At 39.3% G+C, this 16,435-nt stretch overlaps 1 protein-coding gene across 1 annotated transcript; it reads right to left on the reverse strand.

Moving 5' to 3' along the window:
* Window positions 1–15,523: 15,523 nt before the first annotated feature.
* On the reverse strand, window positions 15,524–16,190 carry LOC144700120 (uncharacterized). The gene has a single exon (XM_078571522.1). It carries the CDS (start codon window positions 16,149–16,151, stop codon window positions 15,759–15,761), a length of 393 nt encoding a protein of 130 aa, XP_078427648.1. The 5' UTR covers window positions 16,152–16,190; the 3' UTR covers window positions 15,524–15,758.
* Between the last annotated feature and the right edge of the window lie 245 nt (window positions 16,191–16,435).

The raw sequence follows: 16,435 nt of genomic DNA on the forward strand, positions 1-16,435 counted from the left end.
TAAGGTCGGAAACTATTGGATCTGAAGAGTTTAGTCAAACCCAACAGAATCTGGGTTATCAAAATACATTGAATGAAACTTTAATTTTGATTCAGTCCCACGAGAATTACATCCGCAATTTTTATGTTATCCTAAGCCAAAATTCGTTTACACTTTAAAGTATAACATTTTCAGAGGTTTAGAAATTATGAATGTAAAAGCGTATTATGTTTTTATCAACTAAGATGGCCCTTAAATTTATGAAATAATATTTTATTCAACAATAAATATGTTCCGCATATAGAAAGTATGTTCTAGGATAATCGACCCTCACAGTTTAGTCCATCAATCAACCATCAATCACGTTCTGTGTCGTGATTTATGTCATTAAGGAAAATAATTAACTTTAATTTAAACTTCTAGCATCTGTGCATCCATGACATGACCCATACATATCAATCTGATTAATTATTCCATCCAACTCTCTATGATTTATCATTTATTTACTCTCTTGGTACGCTATTTACAGAAAAATATAATAAATAAAAATAGTATATCAATATTTAAAGCCCATTAATTTCCTAGTGAATTTTATTAGAAATTTCTACTCATATGTTAATATTTCAATATTTATGCCCATTAAATTCCTAGACCATGCATTGGACCTACTTTGATTGGAATTATGGATGAAATACCTCTTCAGTATGAAGGCACATGAGATTTGACATTCAGTTGATGACTCAAATCACTAATACTTAAAAATTATGTGTACATGTATAGATAGCTTAACTATTACTTATTAAGATTCAGGTTAATTCGGTGGAATGAGTAATTAGTAAAAGCTAAGCAATACACATAAAGGTATTGAGTTCTTATAAGTAAATACTTTATAGAACATGAAAGAGAATAATAGATCCATTCTTAATTCAGATGTTTGAATTAAATTACCTCACGAATATTGCTGCATTTATATGGAAATTTTGAGCTCAAATTCTTGAAGAAAATCCTACTATTGACTCCATCTCATCTTCAAAATGGTAGGGAAAAAATGAGTTTTACGTCTGAAATTAAATGGGTTATATAACTTACCCATTCTAAAGGCAGACATACTAATAATTTCTTCTATCGCTTTATGATATAAATCATATCACAAAGATCAAAAGATCTCACCATCTAATAAAATATGTACGCTACATTCAAAAGTTTTTTCAATGTCATTCTCGTAGTTAACATCATCCCATTTACATAGGATTTACAACCCGACTTTTGGTGCAGGCTTGCATCAGTGATGAGGATAACCTTGTGAGTTATAATTTATGCCATAGAAACCTTACCCTCAGGATTATCACTTGTACAATGTTTCTATCATCTTTATAATTTTGACTATACATAAAATATAATTCTAGTAGTAGATATTTCCATCCATAGCTTCATTCAATGTGGGTTTAAAGTTGTCACAGTTTTTTGGGGCAGAGAAGTATAAATTGTAGAGAAAAGGCTTACCTAGTTAGTGAAACATTTTTAGGAGACTCACCCAACTAAAATGCTTACACTTTATCAGGTTTTTCTGAGACTTTATTTTTATTAACATTTCATTCCAATATTTTAGAGTTACAAGAAACGGGAGGAGTAAACATCTGGAGGTCATCCAGAAAGATATTTAAAAGGATCTTTATTCCTACATGTTTAACGTTTTTTATCTTGCATCGTGAATATATAAAAAAATACAAAAGGGAATAGGAGAACCAGGACATAGGTCAAAGGTATGTGCACAGAACAATCTGTAAATATTTAATCAAAGCTTCAAATTATTTTCTTATGAAACATATCGAGCAATTACATCTCATTTAATATTCTTGAATATCCATCTAGATGAAATTATCTGCATGTATGTGAGTGTTTGGATTAGCTCAATATACAGGCCTTATGTGGATCCAAGAATGTTTTGGAGGTCCACTAGATGAAGGCTTTAAGGGTTGAAGTGTTGGGCTATGAGGTCATAATTTACATGAAACTTTAGTCATTCGTGTAGTGGAAGAGATAATGGAATCGTGATGAGCCTTTAAAATTTACGAACGGATCACTTTTTCACGGATCACATCCATGATTGTTTGGTTAGTTGAGGGAAACATATTGATATGTTCATTTTTCAAACCTTGTGAAGTATCTATGCAATCCTAGGCATGTCAAATATTCTCCATCATCATGGTGATCCCTGTTATTGCCTAGGAGGGAAAGGGATGGGAGTGACGGAGAAAATTAAAATTAGGATGGGCACCATAAGAGTTATGACATGGATAACGTTTTTTCATGTACTTCTCCTATTTACTTAATGGGAATTATTCATGAAAATTCATAAACTTCAACAATAGCTTCTCATGCCTATAAGACACTTTGTGAGTGACCCTATTGGCCCATGTATGAGTATATTTAATCGCTCCAATGGCCAAATAACCTTTATAAACCAAACATTATTTATCTGTGTATTGAGTTAGCCTAATCAAGAATTGAGCTATCCAAATCACTATATTGAGTTGTCAGCCATTGGATGTTAAGATTCATCACATGCTCTAAATGATATAACCAAGTATATTTACTCTCTAATGGAGCCTCTACCAGTATTAGTTATCATGTACATATATCTGAACATCATCTTCGCACCTCTATGGTGACTTAGGGTGTCATAAACTTTCTTTTGAGTTCTACAGGCCTAGATCTAGATGGAGAATTCATGACAATTTGCAGCATAAGACGAGCAAAATCATATGGCATCGATAAAAACATTGAAACAAAGTACCTCAGCACGGATCGCATCTATAATTCCTTTGATCCTCGAGTGAGTCCTTTGGAGCTGCTCAATTGTGATGCCTTAAGAAGTATCCATGCAATCCTCGTCACGTCCATCAACCCCTTCTTGTTGACAACACCCGTCCAATCTCTGTCGCCGTCATTACACCATCCCGATCACATCAGGAGTGGAGAGGGGGTGTGGGGAAAAAAGAGAAGAAGGGGAAGGCCACTGAAAAAATCTGGCCTGGGTGAATTTTGTTCAAGGCCTTCCCGTATTTATATTAAGGGGCTATGTTTGATAAAAACCACCAAAATTTAACTATATCTTCTGTCCCCCAAAAAAACCTTTTGTGTGTGACCCTCTAGGCCCATGTATTAGTCTAGTTAACGACTCCAGCGGCCCAATAACCTTTATTGGCCTTCCAAATTAGTTAAATATATCATCATACAGATTAACTAATGTCAGATTGATTTAACCCAATCGATAGGTCGAGTCTCCAGCACGTGTGGTGCCAAGCTACACCTCATGCTCTCTAAGATACAAAGGAGTGCGTATCGACTTACTTTTGGAACCTTTTTGTCATCGGTTACTGTGTACATACAAAGGAGTCATCCACTTGATGCTCCTAGGATGACTTAAGGTATGGTCAACTTTCAAACCATAATCGATCATCTACTTTTATACTCATGCATTCGAAATCATCATAGAACTCTTCTTCGATATTTCACTTCCTTGGCCAAGGACTTCATCGCATCATCTTTCTTGAGTTTTCACCTCTTATACCAACGGTGGAGAATCCCATCTTGACCACTCAATCATCTTCGTGAACTTATTGATGTGCCCTCTCTAAGACCATTTCGAATCCCATGGTTAGAGACTCATTGGCCATAGTCAAAGTACAATTGTCCGTCCAAATGATGTCTTTGGTGTCTCAAGTATCAGTGCAACTTACATAACTGTGATGTGAATCAACCTGATTGACATTTTGGTATAGTACCATTCAAGGATGTGTACGGATCAATTCAATGAACTCTTTCCACTAAAGACTACTATCTATTTATCCCTAATGCCCCCACACTGATGCATATGGGAACGACCATACTCAGCATATGAGTGAGGTTAGAAAGTGTTATTCTATAAGAAATGTTGATGTCCTTCTCGCGTATCCTTCAAATATGAATATTTGGAACACATGCTTAAAGACTAGTGATCTCCGTATTAGAATCACATCATAATTCACTAATTCAGATCATGTGTTCATAAACTTCACTATAAGCATCATGCGTGCATTATAATTAATATGTTATTTTAATGAATATGGAATGAGATGTGGAATCTGTGATTGGCTTGTCAGTCACATATATTTCTATCACTTTCAAACACTAATATGCCATCTTAGTTAGTACTTGTGCCTTGCAAAATCTCAAAGAGGTCTTCTCTAATATTCCACTAATTTTAACTGACTTTGTTACTCCTTGAGATATTTCCTTTTACATTGAGGGTAGTGATTTTTTTCTTAGCCACGCAGTTATCCCCATAAGCTTTTCTTTTGTTTGAGCTAATATATTTTTAGATTTCATAAATCAGAACTCAGTGGTCATAGTGAAAACACAATATTCCATCCACATGATTTCTTTGGTGACTCAATTCTGAGATCAACTTACACAATTTTCGTGAGATTCAATTTGATTGATAGTTTAGTATAATCGAATCTTGGATTCATATGGATCAATTTAGTGAACTCTTTTCCCTAAAGAACACCTACAATTCAAATGAATGTGACAAGGTTGTTCTATTCTATCTTGATATTTTAACATTCTTCTCTAGTACACTTTTCATAAGAATTTTAATAATACAAGTTTGAAGACATGTTTTCTTTGTATTATAATCTGATCATCATTCAATGATTTTGATCATCCGTTAATGAGCTTTGTCATGGGCATCAAATGTGATTGATATGAATATATTGAACATTAAACTAGATATGGAATGTGTAATTGGCTTGTCTGCCACATATACTTCCATCATGAACAACAGCAGACATCAAAGCTGATAATACCATAATATTAATATTTTGTTCCAGAAATTTGGATATTTTATGCATTTGAGGAGTTTAAAATGGGCTTGTTATCCTATATTACATGTTTTTTTTTTCCAAGTGAATTATGATTTCCCCCAATTTTCTCTTAATTTATAAATTCTATGTGAATCATTTAAGCTTGGAATAAAAAAATCAAAATGGCAGATTTACATTTTATTTTAATTTTAAATAATGTGGGGACGAATATCTAAATTTTATAGATTTTTTTGGAATTTCAATTGATTTTTGGGAATTTATTCGAGGAAGACATAAACTATTTATATATAAAATGATCTTTTTATAAGGAAAATACAATTTGTAAAGCAATTTTTATTGTAAGCGGGGTTTTATTAATTTTTTGTAGCAATTGTACCCTTAAAACAGCTCTTGGCCACCCATTGCAGGCATAATAATCCAATAGGGGTATTTCCAACATTTTTATTGAATAAATAAGAATATTTCTATGATTTTTATATGATTTTGTATGTTTTTAGGAAGTACGGAGGAGAGAAAAAAAGAAAGGGCATAAACATAAATATTTGTTGGGCGTAAGTCTGTTTTCGCGCATCCCTTTAATCATGGCCTATTCTACAAAATTTTGGGAAATACTCTCTCAGGCCTATAACTTCACCTCTCCTAAGGCGCTCAGTAATTGAGTGGAACTTACATGATGCACAGGTAGTTGAAAATTGCAATGTATTGTGTTTATTTTTTTACTTTTTTTTATTTCAGCCAGGTGTACATGGCACTCTGAGAAAGAACCTGCCATTTCGAGTCTCAAAATTTGCAGTCAATGAAGTGATCGACAAGTCGTTGCATGAAAAAAAAATTAATTAGTGAAATGAAAATTTATCCAACGAGTATTTGTAATAATTCATATATAAATAACTTTTGGTTTTGAAGTTCGATTGAGGTGATTTTTATGGATTTCGTCGTCTAAACCTCCTCTTTCTATCCGTACGGTTTGATCATTTATATCAAGCTGACATCAATAGCTAATAATTAATTACTAACTAGAGGTGGAATGGTAACTTTTTACCATATAACCTAATAATAAACGCAGAGTTTCAAGTGGGGAAGGTCATTCTAGAGGTGGCTCTATCAGAACTGTAAGACAAAGAGGAGCTTCATTCGAGATCAACCCTTTTACGTGATTTTTATTGTCTTGTATTTCAATTTTGATTGTAACTTGGATCATTTTTTAGTGACTTTCTTCATCCTTCTTGTCAATATTGTTCTGAGTTTTTAAATCGCTAGGCTTGAGTGGAATGTACAAGACCTTACTGGGAATGAGAGGAGAGATTGTGAAATTTACCTAGCCATTCCATTTGCACATTAAAAAATTAATAAAAAACTAAGTTTCTGGGATAAATTATATTTTTTTTATGATACAATCTATCGTTGCCCCGAGCGCAGGACATCCTCAACGAGTCTTCCGCCGACCTTTACAAAGGGCTCCAGCGCTACTCCGCCTGTGGAGCCACCGTGATCTGTCTGGCAACTCTCTGCCCCACCCGCTCTGAATTACCACTGACCGTCGACAACACTGCACTACGAGCCGCCGCCAATGAGGTACGCCGCCCTCTCGTGTCGTTCATTTATTTACCACTTGCAGTATATTTTTGTCCTGATTCCACCGCGCTCCGGCTAGGTAGGTGAGAGAGGACGAATTGAGAGAACTATGATCAACTGAGTATCTTAGCAGTACGGACGAGTACGTCCGTTACATGCGAGCCCTACGGATAGATTCTGTTCGGCCGTAGACGCCTTCGTCGGTCCAACGAGGTTCGAGAGGCCACTGTCGCCGTCACCAGGCGATCCCGTCCATGCTTGGAGCTTGGCGCCTCCCTCGAGTCAGAGCCTGCACAGAAGACACGTAGGGCATTTAGAGCATCTTAGTCACATAACCCGTTAGGGTTTCATCTGTCGGACGACGACACTGTCAACATTCGATACCATCATCCCTTATCGACACCAAACCATCATATTCGGTGTGGATCGGACGATGTCCCTGACGACGTCGGACATCAATAAAATTATTTAAGCAGATCACTAAATGAGTGCCATACTATCTTCCCTTGGACGATATCCATACTTATCACTTTACATCTTAAGTTACGATTTTATCAATTTTATTGTATAAGATAAAATCAACAACCATGAGGGATTATAAAATTGCAAAATTCACCCTTATCTTTGGCTTATCAAAATTCCAATTTGAAAGAGGTCAAGCACATATCTTCCATGGAAAATTTTGGGGATAAGGATGAAAAAAATTCACTGACTTATTAATTTTATTAGTATCATAGATTTGCTACATTTTAGTGGCTCAGGACTCTAAAAAAACTGAGCTTACCCTGTCCTCTTTATAATTCTCGAGATGAATCAACAATATCTTATTTATTGGAGTAGATTAGAGAAAATAGAATTTATAAAACCTAACTCACCCTCCTTTGAACTTATCGTTGCCACTCAAACTAAAAAGCATCATATGAGAACCATATATTAAGATATCAATCATTTTGGATAACCTATATATTTAATGACTAAGGTTACAATATATCAATGTTGATATTTTTTTGAAGCATAAAATTAGTTATGAGATTGAATTTAGCCACGTTTCCTCACCTATTCTTCTAGTACTACTTTCTAGTCAATGTTGAAATTTCTCAATATATGAGTGATTTCTATATTCTTTTTATACATGTATAGGCAGAGCTACAAAATGTTTGTTAGTTGATTTTTTTATATATCATCAGACATTTACAAGATTAATCAAATGAATAAATTGATGGGTCTTAATATATTATTTATGAAATTAACTAAATAGCAAAATCATGGAAATGAAGTACAATTATTTAGAGTTTTTGAGATGCTTGCCGGGTATCAAAACAATTTTTTGAAAAATAATGAAAATTATCATGTTAACTACATGTGAAAATAATAAAATAACTTTGTCATATAAAAACAGATATATTATGCCTAAATGGATGCACTGTTGGGTTGGGGTGCCTTGGTTTAATTGTAAAATAAAATATTTTCCTATGCAACAGAAGTGACTATTGATTCTGAATCGATCTATATAATTAACACATCACATGTACCTAGTTGGAAACTTGTTCCACCCTTGACCTGCTCACTTTGAGATAGATCTGAAGTTGTTCACGTACCAGCTTCTAGAAGTATATACACAATCACGTTGCTCTTGGATCTCCACTTCTTCTCCACCTCTTCCTTGAAACCTTGAAGATCTTCTCACCATGAAGACTCTCTCCTTGGTTGAGTAGAGAAGCGTTCAGAATGAAAACTCTCTCCTTGGTTGAGTAGAGAAGCGTTCAGAATGGAGAAACGCAGGGGAGCCCAGCTCTGGTTCCCCTAGATGCTTAAGATGGGTGGTCCTTCCTCTATTTATATTTTCCTAAAGTTTTTTCTCATGAACCCATCAACCAAATATATTCACCAATGCCCATATGAGGGACCCAGGAGGGATAAAGACGATGTACGGGATACGGAATCCTCGTAGTAGGCTGGACCAACATCCAGCCGAGAGAGGGCAGCCTTTAGAAGCTGGAAACCAAGAGAACGCTTCGCGTTTTCTTCTTCCCGTAGGAGCACAAAAAGAGGGATTAGCATTAGAGAAAGCACTAAGACGGCTCCGCAAAACAACGCTGACGCTACGGAGGCGCTTAGGAGCAGAACGATGAATGAGGCGCAGAAGCAGTGAATATATGAGGCGCGAGGAGCGTTCAGATTAAGATGAAGACGCGAGTGAGTGGGAGCGTTTAAGGTTCTGAAAGAACTTGCGAGATCACAGTCAGGTGCGAAGAAATTGCCAGGTTCTTCAAGAACAACATTTGAATGAACCAATCCATTCGCCACGCCCCGGCCCCATTCACTTGCTTGCAATTCTCGTGGTTATTAAAAAAAAAGTTCCCACCGGCGAGAGTGCCCGCCCTTTCTTTCAATTAGGCCACTTTTCCGGAACGCTGTCCGGGATAACCGCGTACCGTGTATATATCTATATATCTTCGATGCTGTAAAAAAATGTCCGCTTTTCTTCTTCAGATTCATCGAATTGACTTCGTAATGCTCCCGCTCACTCGCCCCTCATTGACTTCGTAACCCGCTCGTTCGCCCCTCCCAATCCCCAAAAAGAAAGTTGGCTTGACGAAGGAAGCGGGAGCAAGAAAACCAAGAATCTCTTTTAAGGTTCTGAAAGCACTTTCGCTACTGAGAAAGCGAACATTCTTGAAGAACGAAGGTTCGACAGCCGAGCATTAGTGAAGCGTCATTCTCATAGCGAGGTAGCGAAGAGCTGTAGTAGCGCTGAAGCCCTATGTGCTATAATGCTGAACCAAGGACGCTCCGCCTTATCTAGTTAATTAATTAATTAATATATATGTTAATATAGTTAATTAGAAAGATTCAGCCATTACCAAAGATCCCATTCGTTCAGAAGTCAGTTGACTGCTTCTATAGATAAGGCGGAGCGTCCTTGGTTCAGCATTATAGCACATAGGGCTTCGGCGCTACTACAGCGCTTCGCTACCTCGCTATGAGAATGACGCTTCACTAATGCTCGGCTGTCGAACCTTCGTTCTTCAAGAATGTTCGCTTTCTCAGTAGCGAAAGTGCTTTCAGAACCTTAAAAGAGATTCTTGGTTTTCTTGCTCCCGCTTCCTTCGTCAAGCCAACTTTCTTTTTGGGATTGGGAGGGGCGAACGAGCGGGTTACGAAGTCAATGAGGGGCGAGTGAGCGGGAGCGTTACGAAGTCAATTCAGATGAATCTGAAGAAGAAAAGTGAACATTTAGTGACTCTTTAGACCCATGTATCATTCTAATTAATATATTTAGTGACCATATGGTAATTATCAGTCAACCTTACTAATTAACTATATTAACATATATATTAATTAATTAAGGATCGGTAAATCCAAGCGCTAGGTTAAGTTTCCAGCCAATGGGGTGCCAAGCCACACCTCGTGCTCTAGAAGATACCAAGTAGTGTTTGAACCCTTTCATGGAACCTTTATTGTCATCAGTTACCGTTGATGTATAAGCCTTCATCCGCAAGAGATTCTAGAATAACTTAGGGTATGGTTGACCATCAAACACTAATCTGTCATTCTATTAGTACTGATGTGTAACAGGGGCCATTGGAGAATACCTTATCCAATATCCTCACAACCATGGCAGGGATTTGTTGCATGGACTTCCTTGAGTCAAAATCATCTTATTCCAAGGGAAGATGATTCCATCTTGACCACTCAATCATCTCCATGACTTCTTCTTACATAAGAGCTATGACTCGTTTGAATCTATGGTTAAAGACTTGTAACTCATACTCAAGCTATAGCCATCCATCCACGAGATGTTATTTGTGTCTCAGGTCAACGGATCACTTATACAACCCTAACATGAATTGGCATGATTGGCGTTAATGTATAAGACCATTAAGGGATTCTTCACATCAATTCAGTAATTTTTTTCTCCAAAGGGCACGCACTACCTGTCCTTAGTGTCGCAGCACTAATAGCCACAAGATCGACCATACTTATCGTATAAGTAGTATCATATAGTGTTATTCTATCCTTTGATAATTTGATATCCGTCTCAAGTATATAGTTTATGCAGAATGACTAGGACCGACATGGTTCGGTGATAAGTCGAAATTCAAATACTAATTTGATCATTGCATAGTTCCAACTTATACAATAAACTCACATTTATTTGTTTAACTTAATAGTAATGCAGTTGGTGAGTCCAAAATCGAACCACAAGGAGGGGTATACTTAGATGGACTGCTCGTTTATGTCTCTAGGAGTTGAACAACAGAGTTTAAGCATGAATTGATTGTTCGAAAGTGCTACTTGTCACTGAAATTTACTAACATGCATTACACGATAATCAAACAACTCTAGTGGTTAAACATTCAAATTACTTCTGAGTTGTTAATAGTGATTCACACTGCACTGGATAGACTTTGGGGTAGAGAATCAACGTGGTAGCTCAGTAACTTTGAGTTACCTCTTTCTTCAGTGATGCTCCTCAGCTCAACCTTTCTTCACGACTCCACACATTTCGCCTGGAGCTTGGCGAGTTCGAAAACCAGAATACAGATCTTGAAGAGGAAGAATCTCACGATGAAGAAAGATGCCTCTTTTCTCTCCGTCTCCTCGTCGGTTCCCTCTGCAGCTCAGAATGTCGCCCCCTTCCACTTTGCTTCCTCTTTTCTTTCTTTCCTTTCCCGCTCCTCTTTCTTCTTCCCAGTCGTTCGATCTTTTCTGCCCACAAGCAGCCGTCGGATCTATTCTGACTGAGCATAGACCAAAAACTTTGCCGCGCCCCCTTTTTAGTCGAATTTCCCTGTATAAGCAAGACAGTAAAAAAAACAACCAGTAAGTGCTACATTGTGGTCAGCGGGAAAGATTTAGTCCCATATGAACTAATTCCAAATAAGGTGCCTTTATAAAAATAATTTCAGTAGTAATAATTTGAATAATTATCTCCATGCTACTACCCTTATCATGATGTTGACGGTGTGTGCTTATGTTGGCACTTCTGTTCTGGATGGGCATGCTGCCATCGAGCTTACCACTCTGCTCCATTCGCTTGAAAACCCCTTTCTTTATTGCAGGAAATAGAAGCCTTGAGAAATAAAACACCACCAACATTATGCCAACATTTACATCCAAACCTGATCATTCATAGCTAATTTAGTAAAAATGATAAAAACTCCGAATACTTTATGTAAAAGTAACCTAACTAGCCTCTCCTGCTTGATTACCTATGCCATATAGCATGCATATTTTTATGTTATCATTCCGACGTACTAAAGTCAACGAAGAATGGATAAAACAGACCACAAATCAAAATGATAAATTTTGAACATTTAAAGCTGGAGAAAATGATGATGGTCGAGTCTCTTTCCTCGGTTGAGGGTAGGAGGACTGTGTTACAACTGCCACAGTAAAAACAAAGCTCCCAATCTAATATCCTGAATGGTCGACTACGAGAAGATGCAAACCTATTCGACTAACCTACTCTACCAAGTCCGAAGGTGGAGGAAAAACACATGAGAAAATACTAGATATATTATGCGAATAGCCAAAGAGGGAACGATGGACTTTTAGCGATGGCGTAGTGTGATAGGACGCTGCAGAAGGCTGTAGAGGTTTTTGGTGGTGAGAGTCGATGACTTGCGCTTTGACAGGTCGGACGCAAAACCTAAATGATAAATGGGGTGTAGTTGCAGAACCACACACTGAGGACGACATTGCTGAAGCAAGAGGATGATGGCATGTAGTGGGCATGCAAGTGGAACGCGTTGTGGCTGCACATTGTGGTTGTGGTTGCGACGACGGCGGCGACACGGACGACACATGGAAACAGCGTGCGCAGACAGGAAGGCTTGGTAGTGACGGTGACCGGAACTCTGCTGGAGTGGCGGTGAGCTGCGGGGCCTACTAGGGCGGTGGCGGTAGATTGGGTTGTCGTGGCTCTAGTGATCTGCGGCGCCCGCTAGGGTTGTGGTGGCTGTGGGTAGCTGCAACAGCCGCAGACGCTAGTGCAGCGATCACGGCCAGCCTAGGGTGGCCGCCAGTAGCCTGAGGCGGCCGCGGGCGGCCTGGCCGACTGCGTCCAGCCGCGGACGACCTGAGTGGACGTGGGCTAACGCGGACGGCTTGGGCAGCCGCGGGCGCCCAAGGACGGCCTGGGCGGCCGCGAGCTGCCCTGGGCGTCCGCGGCTGGTCTGGGCAGCCTTGGGCGACCTGGGCGATTGCATGGTGCCTAGGTGGCCACGGGCTAAGTGGGCAGCCGATGGCGGTGCTAGGCAGCCACTAGCAGTGCTAGGAGCCTGCTGGCGATGCTTGGTGGGCACTTGGCGGCCACTAGCGACATCAGGCAGCTGCTGGCAACGTCGGGCAGCTGCTGGTGGCGTCAGGCAATCGCTGGCGGCATGGGGCAGCCGCTGGCGGCACTAGGCAGCCGATGGCGGTGTTGGGCAACCTTAGGAGCAGCGGATGGAACTTGGCGAAGGTGGTGGCGGCGGTGGTTTCTGGAACAAACAGCGGCGGTTTTTGGTGAATACTTGGGTTTCCTTTCTCTCTCCTAACTTTGTAGTGGGATTTTTGTAGATATGATGAAAACTATAAAAACACTAAAAATTCAAGAAAAATCACATTTTTCAATCTTTCTTCTCTTCTCTTCCTATGGGCAGGCCCCACCTTTTATATGGGTAAATATGGGCTTTTTCCCCTTAGAAACAAAGGAGAAAACGCCCAATTAAAAGTTATTAGGGCCCCCTAATAGGAGAGAGAGGCACACGAATACGCCCACACATGTGCAAACACACGCGCAACGTGTAGGTTCATACAGCAGTCCAAACACGTGCGAATAAACAAAAATAAACACATAAGTGGCAGACATACATAGCCTACTGAACAAGGAAAATGCAAGTAAGGATAACGTCAAACCTTATTGGCCCGTTGACGAGGCCGGGTACTATGAAGGCTGGGTATCGCGTGTGTGCCTTCGCGCGACGAACGAGATTGACAGGGTCTTCAAAGTTGGATGGTCCCTCATCACTAGGGCAATTTGTTTAGAAGAAAACTTCAATTCCAAAAAAAAATCACCAAAGAGTTCAGAACAGCATTGGTCAATTTCTAGGCCGGGGAGGGAATAGAATATTTGAATAATTCTTCAAAAATTAAACTAGTTTTAAATGATGCTCAGATCCCTTCTCTGAAGTTGATGCTGGCGATGTGTCATGACAGAGAACGTCTCATGTGGTAGTGGTGTCACGTCTGGTGTTGGTGTGTGGTTGTGTGAGCCACCAATAGTGATATCATCATAATTCATAAGGTCATTACACATATTCGTGACACTTCATTATAAACTTCACACTGGAATAATAATGAATTAACATTTTATTCAATGAACTTAAATAAAAAACATTTTAGTGTGATTTGGTTTGATGGCCACATATTATCCATTATACACTAGTTGATACCTGCGAATCTTGACATGTATTTAGACATTTTTTTAGGATTTTCTTTTTTTTAAGGTATTGTAGTCAAAATAAAATTTGAAATATAATAGAAATAAATTCATATTGTATCTTTAGTTACCTTGCTTCATCTTGTACAGTCTTGTGCATGTCATTATTTCATACTACTCAAATTCTTGGATGTTATTGTGTTCCTAGGTCGGACCGAGTGTACACTGACTTATAACTACTTTCTCAGAGACACTAACTCCATTCATTCTCTTCATCAACTGTGATATCAATTTCCGTACATTATCCCAAGTCTTTGAATTAAGTTATTCATATTTTTCTATCTTACTCCAGACTACTAAAAGAAGTCAGATTTGGTGTACATTACCCCAAGTCATTGAATTAAGTAATTCATATTTTTCTATCTTACTCCAGACTACTAAAAGAAGTCAGATTTGGTGTACATTACCCCAAGTCATTGAATTAAGTAATTCATATTTTTCTATCTTACTCCAGACTACTAAAAGAAGTCAGATTTGGTGTACATTACCCCAAGTCATTGAATTAAGTTATTCATATTTTTCTATCTTAATCCAGACTACTAAAAGAAGTCAGACTTGGTGTAAAGAAGTCATTTTCTCTTATTGCATTTAAATGGTTGCCATGACTGGCGAAGTATCTTCCCCCAGTCTATAGAAGGATCAATGTTCAAACAAAACGATAAACATCTAATAAAAAACTGCGATGACATCCCATTTTATTCCATATAATACTAGATTCTCATTAGCCACCTTATTTGCACCCTCTACAGGAAGACTGATACACCTCGTTCAAACAAAACGATAAACATCTAAAAAAAAGAGGGTGATGGCATCCCATCTTATTCCATATAATACTAGATTCTCATTAGCCACTTGATTCGCACCCTCTTGCAAGAAGACTGATACAGATCGTTCAAACACAACCATAAACATCGAAAAAAAGAGTGCGATGGCATCCCATCTTATTCCATATAATAATAGATTCTCATTATTCGTCTGACTCGCACACAAAACGATAAATATCGATAAAAAAGAGTGCGATGGCATCCCATCTTATTACATATAATACTAGATTCTCATTAGCCACTTGATTCGCACCCTCTTTCAGGAACACTGATACAGTTCTTTCAAACACAACGATAAACATCTAAAAAAAGAGTGCGATGGCATCCCATCTTATTATCTATAATACTAGATGCTCATTAGCCACCTGATTTGCACCCTCTTGCAGGAAGACTGAGACAGCTCGTTTAAACACAACAATAAACATCTAAAAAAAAGTGAAACGGCATCCCATCTTATTTTATACAATACTAGATTCTCATTAGCCACCTGAGTCGCACCCTCTTGCAGGAAGACTAATACAGCTCGTTCAAACACAACGATAAACATCGAAAAAAGAGTGCGATGGCATCCCATCTTATTCCCTATAATACTGGATTCTCATTAGCCACCTGATTCGCACCCTCTTGCAGGAAGACTGATACAGCTCGTTCAAACACAAAGATAAACATCTAAAAAAAAGAGTGCGATGGCATCCCATTTTATTGAATGTAATACTAGATTCTCATTAGCCACCTGATTCGCACTCTCTTGCAGAAAGACTGATACAGCTCGTCCAAACACAACGATATACATCGGAAAAAAGAGTGCGATGACATCCTATCTTATTCCATATGATACTTAGATTCTCATTAGCCACCTGATTCGACCCTCTTTCAGGAAGACTGATACAGCTTGTTCATACACAACGATAAACATCTAAAACAAAGAGTGCGATGGCATCCCATCTTATTCTATATAGTATTAGATTCTCATTAGCCAGCTTCTTCGCACCCTCTTTCAGGAAGACTGATGCAGCTCGCCGTTCAGGGGTGACCATACCCACCACCGGCGCCAGAGCCCGGGCCATATCCAGAGCTGCAACCGGACCCGGGCACAGACCCACCGCCGCCACCTCCACTGCCCCCCCCCCAGCCATAGCCACCGCCATTAGCACCACCAGCACCGAACCCAGACCCACTTCCCGAACCATACCCTGCCCCGACACCGTTTCCTTGACCACCACCCCCGCCGCCTCCCCCGCCGCTGCCGCCTCCTCCGCTGCCCCCTCCGAGCCCTGACCCGGACCCGTATCCACTTCCAAATCCTTTCCCATAACCACTGCCAGAACCTTCGCCGGAATACCAAGTTAGAATTCTAGCCGCGTGAGACATGCCCATGCAGAGCATTAGCAAGAACACAGTCGCTAGCTTCGACATCGTTGTTGCACCAGTTTTAGCGGAGAAGACGATGATAGACTGCTTACTTGGGTTGTGGTATTTATAGGGATGGGATGTCCTCTTATCCTCAGGGAATCCACCAGGCTGGCTTCTGCACTCACCGTTGATAGTGTCAAAGAACGACGAATCTAGAAAAGCGGCTTTCTCTAGATGAAAGGCGTTCATTTGCCAGCCGGCAGCCACGAAGAAGAGCCATTATTTGCGCGCACTGAGCTCGTCATGATTATACGCGTCGAGTGCAATAATTGCATGCATGTTCTGAT

Source organism: Wolffia australiana, chromosome 2 (assembly GCF_029677425.1).
Source record: "Wolffia australiana isolate 7733 chromosome 2, ASM2967742v1".
Lineage (NCBI taxonomy): Eukaryota > Viridiplantae > Streptophyta > Magnoliopsida > Alismatales > Araceae > Wolffia > Wolffia australiana.

Bases quoted from the DNA above. Each gene is read 5' to 3' on its own strand.
- LOC144700120 (XM_078571522.1), bottom strand. From the start codon at position 16,151: ATGTCGAAGCTAGCGACTGTGTTCTTGCTAATGCTCTGCATGGGCATG.